The sequence below is a fragment of the Schistocerca piceifrons genome, chromosome 5 (genome assembly GCF_021461385.2).
Source record: "Schistocerca piceifrons isolate TAMUIC-IGC-003096 chromosome 5, iqSchPice1.1, whole genome shotgun sequence".
In the NCBI taxonomy this organism is placed as follows: Eukaryota; Metazoa; Arthropoda; class Insecta; order Orthoptera; family Acrididae; genus Schistocerca; species Schistocerca piceifrons.
Genome location: NC_060142.1, coordinates 239261896 through 239274524, shown reverse-complemented (window position 1 = coordinate 239274524; position 12629 = coordinate 239261896). Strand labels below are relative to the sequence as shown.

At 38.4% G+C, this 12629-nt stretch overlaps 1 protein-coding gene across 2 annotated transcripts in view; it reads left to right on the top strand.

Annotated features, from left to right (window-relative positions):
- The window catches only part of LOC124798428 (sentrin-specific protease 1-like), a 147972-nt gene extending 135701 nt beyond the window's left edge, over positions 1–12271 (top strand). For both annotated transcript variants that reach the window (XM_047261836.1, XM_047261834.1), the window contains one exon: positions 11598–12271. In XM_047261836.1, the coding sequence (XP_047117792.1) occupies positions 11598–11759 (162 nt within the window). In that variant the 3' untranslated portion in view covers positions 11760–12271. The remainder of the gene's footprint in view (positions 1–11597) is intronic.
- The last annotated feature ends 358 nt before the right edge of the window (positions 12272–12629 follow it).

Genomic DNA, 12629 nt, shown 5'->3' with positions numbered 1-12629 from the left:
TCTTAGTTTTCAAGCGAGAGACTTCACCGAAGTTGGAAGTGTTGCTAAAAACTGTAATTGTAGGAGCCAACGAAACTGGGTGGTTTTCGGAGTACATGGTGCTGGAATGGATTGGGCGTGTGTGGAATTGTCGTCCTGGCGCAGTGCTTGGTTTATACAGTCTGTTGGTATTAGATGCTTACGCAGGCCATACAACACCTGCAGTAAAATGAAAGTTAGAGGAAAGCAAAATGGACTTGGCAGTAATTCCAGGCGGGATGACATCAATTCTGCAACCACTTGATGTCTGTTTGAATAAACCATTTAAGGACAAGCTTAAATGCATATACACAGACTGGCTTTTGAAAAGGGATAGGCAACTGACACCAACAGGACGTGTAAAACGCGCAAGTTTGTCGCAAGTGTCTCAATGGATTTATGATGCATGGAAGCGTGTTCCAAATCAGACTGTGCAACAAGCATTTAAAAAATGTTCGATATCCAATGCACTATCTTGTACGGAGGACGATGCTCTGTATGGAGAAATGAGCAACAAAGAATTGAGTAATAGTGATTCAGAATCATGACTGATATTTTAAACATTTCGTATAAGATATATTAAAACCTAATAAAATTTTGTTTTTAATTTCAGCATTTAATTTCTAAGTTATTTTCATTCTTATATTATAAGTGTTGCTACTCTGCATTGCACAGGATAGAAAAGTGTGTAGAGCTGCATCAAACGAATCTACGGACTAAAGACAATAACAACACACTCTGCATTTGAACTAATCACTAAAAACATATTACGAAAATCTGACTGGCAAGACTGTTTGAGATGTATGTCAATATGGCCAACTCTACATTCTGAATTTTTTCCTACTTGTGACAAGAGAAGGTTGCTAATAGGAACTTTTATGAATCGTGAATCACATGCAGTAATCTCTTCACCATAAGAATAATACGAATTTAAACTTCATGCCATGTATTCTTTCGTGTTTGCTGCTATCTCATTTAAATCTTGTCTGCCTAATAAACTATGAAACTAGAGTGAGACAACAGCAAACGCAGAACAATATACATATCATGTCATGTTTATATTCGTATTATTCTTATGCTGAATAGTGATACAGTCAGAAATGAAGCATGGCAACTGACTAGATTTTTAAATCTAAGATGACTCTAATTTCTGTGCAGAATTTATTGTACTAAAGAGGCAGCTGTGAAGATTTTCAAATGGAGAAAAATTTTTTGCTAAACTCTCGTTCAGAACATCTCCTATCATATGCAGTCTATTATTTGGTTCTTGTTGATCATTATCAAAGAAAGCAGCAGTGTAAGTAACAACAAATAGCAGTCTCTTGCTATTGTTTCACTAATGAGACAATTCCTTTCTCTCTCTTTTAATTGTAAGCGGCAGTAGCGTGCACAAAAGCAAGCCATGTCGCGAATGCGACAAACAATGCATGACACAGTAAAATAATGCATTTTCAGCTTAGAGTGATGTAAACACCTACAACAAAGATAATGGCACTTATCAGATCAAAGCCTGGCGCATAGCAGTGGCTACCTGGTAAAGCTTAACTGCTAAGCTTATGATTCAGACCAAACTACTGTAGCTGTATCTTCATCCATTCAACCTAAATTGTGTCTCATGTTACAATAGAGCAACTTTGTTTCGATTTGGAGGTATGGTCTAAAACTTCTCTCTCCCCTTGATTTTCGAGTCTCAAATTTCAGGTGCAGCTTAGATTCGAGTAAATATGATGGATTGCTCTGTTATAAAGGTTAACAGTGTTGGTCATTTCCAGAAGAGGATGGGCACCAGGTTGAGGAAGTTGAAACAAAGTTTGAGAGACAAGAAACTTTCTGATGGTAAAACCATAAGAGACAGGCTGACAGACAAAATGACTGATGAACTGCAACAGTATTATGGGATGGCTATTAAAAATAATACTGAGGATTTGTTGAAAATGGAGCAGACAGTATGGGCTACCTTCTTCCACAGACTGTCAACTGATAAAAAACCAGTAAACCACCTGTGCCCTCCTGGACCTGATTCATGGTGCAATTACCGCAATGCCCAGTACTCAAACAGTTCATACAGCCATAAACATTCCATCTCAGCAGGCAGCAGTCATGGATATTATGAAACCTATTTACAGAGACCTGGCAAATCTGGAATTTCTGAAGAAGTGTCTGCATGGTCAGACTTAAAATCCCAATGAGTCGTCCAGTAATCTTATATGGACTCGCTTACCAAAAAATGTTTTTGTTGAAATGAAGACACTAATATGTGTGTGGGGGGGGGGGGGGGGGGGTCAGTGATGCTGTTATTGCTTTTATTGATGGCAGCATTGGTAGGGTGAAATTTCTACAGCATATGGGAATTAATCCTGGAGCAAACTGCATCAGAGAACTTGAATGGATGGACAAGGTTTTGCATTGATAAAGCAGAGTATGCAGCACAGTTGGGCTCTTAAGGATTCCAGGAAAAAGAAAAAACTTGGAAAAAGATAAAGAAGATGGTATACAGTATACTGCAGGGTGCTTCTGAGTGACTAAAAATAAAAAAATTAAGCTTATATTAAGTGAGTTGCAGTCTTTTGAAACTTTAAAAGAAGCCGTTCCTGAAAATTTACATTTTCTATTGCATTTTTTCATAAATCTCAGTAACCACTTTGAGTAGAGTATTCAAATTTTCAGGGAGTAATAACATACATATCCTCAGTCTTCTGAACTAAAAGAAGAACATAATATTATTTACAATTAAAATTATTTAGGATACGTACAAAAAAGTACACAACATTTTAACCATGTAATGAAAAAATTGTATTACCATAAATCAGTGGCTGAAATGCAAATATTATAGTTCAGTAGACTCAGAACATACAGTTTAATGTCCGGTAAAAGTTTCATGTCAATGGCTACAGTGGTTCCTGAAATACAGGGAAGCCAAGTAACTAAATTTAACGTTGTCGGGATAGAGCGTTCCAACTCCCCTTAATAAGAGATAATACTGGTCCCCCGTGGTATACAAAACATGCCAAATTTAAAAGAATGCAAAATTTCCAAGATTTGTGATGATGTTTCACTGAAGCTCCTGAAACTTAGCACAGCCTTCAGTGTGAGGTTCTTTTAATAACTACTGCAATGAAACTCTGTCTCCAAATCTGAGGAAAAAATCCAGAGAGATTCTGCTCATATGCTAAGTACACAAAGAGCTGGACGCAATCAGTACCTTCAGTGTGGAATACAAATTGTAATATTACCAATGACGGTATCACTAAAGTGCAGTTATTAAACTTAATTTTCTGTAATTCTTTCACCAAAGAAGACGAAACAAATATTCCAGAAATTGTATCAAGAACAGCTGCCAACGTGAGTAATTAAGAAGTAAATATCCACAGTGTAGTGAATAAGCCTAAATCACTTAATAAAGGCAAGTCTTCTAGCCCAGATAGTATACCCCATACTTAGCAATCATGTACAACCACTCACTTGAGGAAAAATCCGTACCAAAAGACTGGGATGTTGCACAGGTCACCCCAGTACTCAAAGAAGGAAGTGAGAGTGATCCTATGAATTAAAGACCCATATCACTGACATCGATTTGCAGCAGGGTTATGGATTATATACTGTGTTTGAACATCATGAATTACCTTAAAGAGAACAGTATGTTGACATGCAGCACGAATTCAGAAAATATCCTCCTTGTGAGAGTCAACTAGCTCTTCATTCACATGAAGTAATGACTGCTATTGGCAGGGAATCTCAAATTGATTCAGTGTTTCTAGATTGATTCATTGTTTCTAGATTGATTCAGTGTTTCTAGATTGATTCAGTGTTTCTAGATTGATTCAGTGTTTTTAGATTGATTCAGTGCTTCTAGATTGATTCAGTGCTTCTAGATTGATTCAGTGCTTCTAGATTGATTCAATGCTCCTAGATTCCGAGAAGGTTTTTGACACCATTCCTCATGAGTGACTTCTAATCAAATTGTGTGCCTATGGATTATATCATTTCAGTTATTTAACTGGATTCTCAATTCCTTGTCTGGAAGGTCACAGTATGTAGTAATCGACGAAAAATTATGGAGTGAAAGTGAAGTGTTATCCGGCATTTCTCAGTGCTGTGTTACAGATCCTCTACTGTTCCTATTCTATATGAATGATGTAGCACACAGTCTGAGCAGCCCTCTTAGTTTGTTTCCAGGTAATGTTGTCATTTACCTTATAGTAAAATCATGAGACAATCAAAACCAATTCCAAAACAATTTAGACAAAATACCTGTATGATAAGAAAAATGTCAGTTGTCTCTGAATAATGAAAGTAGGAAAAGAAATTCATTAAATTTCAGTTACATGGTATATCATACAAATGTAAAGGTTGTCAATTCAACTAAATACCTAGGGAATTACAGCTACGAACAACTTAAAATGGAATGGTCTCACAAGTAATACTGTGTGAAATGCAAACCAAACACTGTTTTATTGGCTGAACACTAGAAGATGCAACAGGTCTATTAAGGAGAGTAGCCTACACTATGACGTTTGTGAGAAAATTAATGAGACTGACAACACTGAAGCTATCTGGCATCATTGTGTTGTTCTATTTGTGTAGACAGGTGTTTTCATGCCTTCCAGATGTTAAGTCAGAGTTTCAGTTCTGTACAGCCATCACATGGTTTTTAAGGGTACCATCAGCTATTGTTCTGTGGTATGAAAATGGAACAGTGGAATTTAGAGCAATATTATGCCATCAAGTTTAATACAAAACTTGGAGAATTTGCGAGTGTGACCTTTCAAAAGTTGAAGCTGGAATGTGGACAACATTCTGTATGAAGAGCACAATTTTTTGCTGGTACAAATCGTCTTTAGAAAGCAGACAATATGTTGAAAATTAAGCTTGCTTGTGGAGACCTTGGACTGACGAAAACATTGAACATGTGCATGATCTTGTGCAATTGTTCTTTCAGGATGAACTGTGAACTAATTGTAGTACAAAGGTGTCCTTGAAAGGCTCAAGAAAAGGGCGAATCAAGTGAAATCGCATATTGCAGACAAGACGGCAACACCTCATGTCACATGTGGCCACTTCCATCTTGGAATTTTTGACCTCTAAAGGCATTCCTGCTGTTCTACTCCCCACCCTCACTCCCCACCCCCAGTCACATTATCTGAGTCCTTGTAACTTTTTTTCTTTTCCCAACTTGAAAAATGTCATAAAAGGACATCATTTTGGGACCCTGGAGAGTTTTCAAAAGTGTGTGATCAACATATCAAAGACCCTACCAGTTGAAGCCTTTTAGCGCTGTTACCAAGACTGGGAACAAAGACTATTCTGGTGTATAGGTAATGAGGGTCTCTCATTTGAAGGGGAAAGTATTATTGTTTGCAAAAAATAAGAACTTTGGTAGATAAAAAATCAGTCTCATTATTTTTCTCACACATCCCATCTGCTTGTCTGTCCTCTGTTGGAGTAGTGGTGTGTGGTATGGGAGCCTTAGCAGATAGGCTTGACAAGGGACATTGAGAAAGTCGAAGGAAGGGCAGCTTGTTTTGTGTTGTTGTTGTTGTGGTCTTCAGTCCTGAGACTGGTTTGATGCAGCTCTCCATGCTACTCTATCCTGTGCAAGCTTCTTCATCTCCCAGTACCTACTGCAACCTATATCCTTCTGAATCTGCTTAGTGTATTCATCTCTTGGTCTCCCCCTATGATTTTTACCCTCCACGCTGCCCTCCAATACTAAATTGGTGATCCCTTGATGCCTCAGAACATGTCCTACCAACCGATCCCTTCTTCTGGTCAAGTTGTGCCACAAACTTCTCTTCTCCCCAATCCTATTCAATACTTCCTCATTAGTTATGTGATCTACCCATCTAATCTTCAGCATTCTTCTGTAGCACCACATTTCAAAAGCTTCTATTCTCTTCTTGTCCAAACTATTTACCATCCATGTTTCACTTCCATACATGGCTACACTCCATACAAATACTTTCAGAAATAACTTCCTGACACTTAAATCTATACTCGATGTTAACAAATTTCTCTTCTTCAGAAACGCTTTCCTTCCCATTGCCAGTCTACATTTTATATCCTCTCTACTTCGTCCATCATCAGTTATTTTGCTCCCCAAATAGCAAAACTCCTTTACTACTTTAAGTGTCTCATTTCCTAATCTAATATCCTCAGCATCACCCGACTTAATTCGACTACATTCCATTATCCTCGTTTTGCTTTTGTTGATGCTCATCTTATATCCTCCCTTCAAGACACCATCCATTCCGTTCAACTGCTCTTCCAAGTCCTTTGCTGTCTCTGCCAGAATTACAATGTCATCGGCGAACCTCAAAGTTTTTATTTCTTCTCCATGGACTTTAATACCTACTCCAAATTTTTCTTTTGTTTCCTTTACTGCTTGCTCAATATAGAGATTGAATAACATCGGGGACAGGCTACAACCCTGTCTTACTCCCTTCCCAACCACTGCTTCCCTTTCATGTCCCTCAACTCTTATAACTGCCATCTGGTTTCTGTACAAGTTGTAAATAGCCTTTCGCTCCCTGTATTTTACCCCTGCCACCTTTAGAATTTGAAAGAGAGTATTCCAGTCAACATTGTCAAAAGCTTTCTCTAAGTCTACAAATGCTAGAAATGTAGGTTTGCCTTTCCTTAATCTTTCTTCTAAGATAAGTCGTAAGGTCAGTATTGCCTCACGTGTTCCAGTATTTCTGCGGAATCCAAACTGATCTTCCCCGAGGTCGGCTTCTACTAGTTTTTCCATTCGTCTGTAAAGAATTCGTGTTAGTACTTTGCAGCTGTGGCTTATTAAACTGATTGTTCGGTAATTTTCGCATCTGTCAACACCTGCTTTCTTTGGGATTGGAATTATTATATTCTTCTTAAAGTCTGAGGGTATTTCGCCTGTTTCATACATCTTGCTCACCAGATGGTAGAGTTTTGTCAGGACTGGCTCTCCCAAGGCCGTCAGTAGTTCCAATGGAATGTTGTCTACCCCGGGGGCCTTGTTTCGACTCAGGTCCTTCAGTGCTCTGTCAAACTCTTCACGCAGTATCGTATCTCCCATTTCATCTTCATCTACATCCTCTTCCATTTCCATAATATTGTCCTCAAGTACATCGCCCTTGTATAGACCTTCTATATACTCCTTCCACCTTTCTGCTTTCCCTTCTTTGCTTAGAACTGGGTTTCCATCTGAACTCTTGATGTTCATACATGTGGTTCTCTTATCTCCAAAGGTCTCTTTAATTTTCCTGTAGGCAGTATCTATCTTACCCCTAGTGAGATAAGCCTCTACATCCTTACATTTGTCCTCTAGCCATCCCTGCTTAGCCATTTTGCACTTCCTGTCGATCTCATTTTTGAGACGTTTGTATTCCTTTTTGCCTGTTTCACTTACTGCATTTTTATATTTTCTCCTTTCATCAGTTAAATTCAATATTTCTTCTGTTACCCAAGGATTTCTACTAACCCTCTTCTTTTTACCTACTTGATCCTCTGCTGCCTTCACTACTTCATCCCTCAGAGCTATCCATTCTTCTTCTACTGTATTTCTTTCCCCCATTCCTCTTAATTGTTCCCTTATGCTCTCCCTGAAACTCTGTACAACCTCTGGTTCTTTCAGTTTATCCAGGTCCCATCTCCTTAAATTCCCACCTTTTTGCAGTTTCTTCAGTTTTAATCTACAGGTCATAACCAATAGATTGTGGTCAGAGTCCACATCTGCCCCTGGAAACGTCTTACAATTTAAAACCTGGTTCCTAAATCTCTGTCTTACCATTATATAATCTATCTGATACCTTTTAGTATCTCCAGGGTTCTTCCATGTATACAACCTTCTATCATGATTCTTAAACCAAGTGTTAGCTATGATTAAGTTGTGCTCTGTGCAAAATTCTATCAGGCGGCTTCCTCTTTCATTTCTTAGCCCCAATCCATATTCACCTACTACGTTTCCTTCTCTCCCTTTTCCTATACTCGAATTCCAGTCACCCATGACTATTAAATTTTCGTCTCCCTTCACTATCTGAATAATTTCTTTTATTTCATCATACATTTCTTCAATTTCTTCGTCATCTGCAGAGCTAGTTGGTATATAAACTTGTACTACTGTAGTAGGTGTGGGCTTCGTATCTATCTTGGCCACAATAATGCGTTCACTATGCTGTTTGTAGTAGCTTACCCGCATTCCTATTTTCCTATTCATTATTAAACCTACTCCTGCATTACCCCTATTGGACTTTGTGTTTATAACCCTGTAGTCACCTGACCAGAAGTCTTGTTCCTCCTGCCACCGAACTTCACTAATGCCCTCTATATCTAACTTTAACCTATCCATTTCCCTTTTTAAATTTTCTACCCTACCTGCCCGATTAAGGGATCTGACATTCCACGCTCCGATCCGTAGAACGCCAGTTTTCTTTCTCCTGATAACAACATCCTCTTGAGTAGTCCCCGCCCGGAGATCCGAATGGGGGACTATTTTACCTCCGGAATATTTTACCCAAGAGGACGCCATCATCATTTAATCATACAGTAAAGCTGCATGCCCTCGGGAAAAATTACGGCCGTAGTTTCCCCTTGCTTTCAGCCGTTCGCAGTACCAGCGCAGCAAAGCCGTTTTGGTTATTGTTACAAGGCCAGATCAGTCAATCATCCAGACTGTTGCCCTTGCAACTACTGAAAAGGCTGCTGCCCCTCTTCAGGAACCACACGTTTGTCTGGCCTCTCAACAGATACCCCTCCGTTGTGGTTGTACCTACGGTGCGGCTATCTGTATCGCTGAGGCACGCAAGCCTCCCCACCAACGGCAAGGTCCATGGTTCATGGGGGGGAGCTTGTTTTGTATCATCTTGAAATATGGGAAAGAATATTGCCGAAGTGAGTTGAAGTGGCAGTCATTAAAACAAAATCTTTTTTCATTGTGGCAAGATCTTCTCATGAAATTTCAATCATCATTTTTCTCCTCTGAATATGAAAGTATTTTATTGTTGCTGACGTACGTAGAGAGATGTGAACATTGTAATAAAATAAGAGAAATCAGCATTCATACAGAATGATTTAAGTGTTCATTTTTTCCCATGCGCTGTTAGAGATTGGAATGGCAGAGAAACAGTTTGAATGCAGTTGAAAGAATCCTCTCCCAGGCACTTCAGTGTGAATTGCAGAGTAATCATATAAATGTAGGTTACAAAAAGAATTTCAGGAAATAATGGAGATAATTGAAGATAAAATAAAGAGCTGTGGAATAGAAGTCGATACAAAAGTAATGGCACTAGGAGGGATAAAAAAGGCAAAGATAATGACAAATGGAGAAACATTAGGAAATGTGCAGAGTTCAAATACCCAGGAGGCAGGATAGAAACTGATTGGAAGTGCAGCACAGTAATTCAAACCTAGATAACATTGGTGAAAGACACATTTTGTAAGTAACGGAGAGTTTTCTGCAGCAATGTAGATGAAGATTTGAGGAAAAGACTGATCAAGTGTTTTGTGTGGAGTCTCCTCCTGCATGCTGCTGAACTGTGGACAATGAAGCTGAAAGATAAATGCTGCAGGGTTTTGAGATATGGACATGGCAAGGACAGGAAAAAGTTAGTTTGATAAATTGGGTGAAAAATGAAGAGGAACTGAGAAGAATGACAGAGCAAACAGAAACAAAATAAAGAAATTGAATTTTACATATATTTATAAGAAAGACAGAGGGGCTTATAAAAAGTCTTAGAATAATATGTGGAAGAGAAGATGACAGTGCACAGAACAGCATTAAGAAGGAAGTGATGTATCACCTGAAAGGGCCTGATAACAGGTCATAAAATGTGATGATGTCATAGTGTATGGAGAGCAAAAAAATTGGTGTAAGTGGCAACTAATGTACTCCCTACAGCACCATTAGGCCCCTATTCCTTCCAAAATGTACCTGTCAAAGAAGGGCTTTTATCCACTACTACCTTTTCTGCATTTACCTCAAGGAGCTTGGCCTTCCTTCACTGAACAGAACAGTATCCCCCATGAATAATCCCTGTTAGGAAAGGTTTACTTTCACCCCCAGACACAACCCACAAACCTTCATGGCTCCACACCCCAATGACAGCCAGTGGTTGAAGGAATAAAAACAATAAATAAATAAAAACAAATATAATAATGGTACTAAAATGCCACAAGAGAAATAAGGAAGAGAAAAGTTAGAAGAAACCAAAGGGAGAGACTGAGCTGTTAATGCCTTTCACTTTGGATCACCCATTGTCACATAACAAAACTTGAACATTTTGACAATCACTCACAAAGGTGGTATTAGTATCACATTGGATTATGACATAAATTTCCACCAGTTCCATCGTCCCCCCCCCCTCCCCTCCCCCTCCACACATACAAAACCAGAAAACGTATACAGCAACAATTCAGTGGAATTGCAATAGTTTTTTACCTCACTGAACTTAAACCTCTAACACTGCACTGCACCCAGTAGTTCGAATAGTCTTGCAGGACACCTGATTCCCAAGAGACTACTTGCCTGTTGTCAGCTATTAAAAAGCATATTTTAAAAATCAAGCTGACCCTGGGAAGCCATTGGTTGGAACAGATACGATCCAGTGCTTCACCGGAAGTGGCAGCTGTAAGTATACAGACACTCACAAATTGTACACTGTGTATTATTATTTGCTTCTAAAGGAAGAAGACATGCGCGTGCGCGCGCGCACACACACACACACACACACACACACACACACACACACACACACAAAGATGATTGGTGTAATGTTTCAGTTACTTCCACCACTACATTCTTGGTGGTAGATTTTAATTCCCGCTACCCATTATAGGGCAGTTTAAAAAGTTGTTAGTGAGGCAATCTGTTGGCCAAGTACTTGTTGATTTTAATCTTTAAACACACAAAGTAGAGTCTCCAACTAATTTTACCCTGGCATATGGGACCTTGGCTATTTTCTGTCAGTGTGTAGAACCCGCTATCTCCCATTGTGTATGGGAAGATGCATGATGATTTATGTGACAGCGACTGCTTTATGGTTGTTCTTCCCATGTCACACTGATACCCATCAATGCTCCTAGAAGAATGCTACTACTGCACAGTGTACAGGAGAACTTCTATAAAGATTGCAATTTAGGAGAGGAACACTGGCAGAAGTACAGAAGCAAAGCCATTTGGGCAGTTCGTGAGTCATGCTTGAATAGTTCACTCAGTGGAGCACTTGCTCACAAAGGACAAAGTTTCCAAGTTCAAGTCCAGGTTTGGCATGGACAGTTTCAATCTGCCAGGAAATTTCAAATCAGTGCACATTCCACTGCAGTGTGAAAATTCGTTTAGGATCTTTTCCATTCCCTGCTTATTGTTTCCATCACAAATGAATGTAACAAAGATTGATTTGACTGTCGAATGGATGCCTGATGACATAGTAATTTGTTACCTTTTAAATGCTTAATTTGAAAAATGCAAGACAAGTGAATAAATGTAAGGTAATATTTGTAGAAATTACGTTTCTTTTTTTCTCTTTTATTCCTTTAGGAATAACTGATGTTTTGTGAGATTGCTTGCTATGTAATTATATTCTACAATCTTCATTCAACTTTTTCAGAGAATACCACAACAGATGAATGGCAGTGACTGTGGTGTCTTCTCGTGTACATATGCTGAATTTATATGCCGTAATGCAGCATTCCGATTTTCTCAGAAGGACATGCCATACTTCAGACGTAAAATGGTGTATGAAATACTTTCCAAGGAGTTAATGATGTGATACTAATAGATCTATTGCGTGATATATTGACAGTGCATTTCACACAAGCTTCACAAATTTTCTGACTGATAGGGTAATTAAATTAATTTATTTGTGTTTGTGCATATTGTGACTCATTTTTTGCAGGCTAAGCAGACAAGTAAACTGAAGAATAGACAGTTTATGAACCTGAGCCTAATGTTTTATTTTATTTTTTTTCCATTCCTCACTTTTTCTTAATGATAAAGAAAATTCATGAGCTTTGTTGTGCATAGATGGGAACTTTTTGTATTATTTCTTAAAATCCCATCATGGTTAATGGACATTAACTGTAATTAATGTGTGGAACAATAAAGAGCTTTATTTTTCATTGGTATTTTCGGATGAGCTCCACCATTAAGTCTGTCATGACAATGCTTGCCGAAACTTTTTACATGCCAGATATCGGACTGAATGTGATATTGTAATTGAGCCATATGTATCCAGAGAATTATTCCTGACTTTATGAAATGAATTAATAAAATTTCTTTATATTTCTGTCTGTAATAATATGCCTACATTTCCATTTCCAAAAATGTGAAAATGCCGCAGATGTGCTATACTGTACATGACTCACTGTTTGTTGAGCTGATCATTTGATAGGAAATATACTGTAAGTAACTTGAATGGAGAAAGGCTATTTGGTGCATTTTAGTTGTTCTGTTCACAAATTGAAATGGAAAATTATCAAAATGTGTGCATATAGTACTACTTTCTGTTGTATTTTTCTCATATTTTTGCACGAGAGGCTGGAGCAGCAGTAAATCATCAAGAATTCATGGGATTTGCTTTAAAAATATGTAATCACAATGTTGTATTGGTACGTTACATGTAGACTTCTACATAAATTTA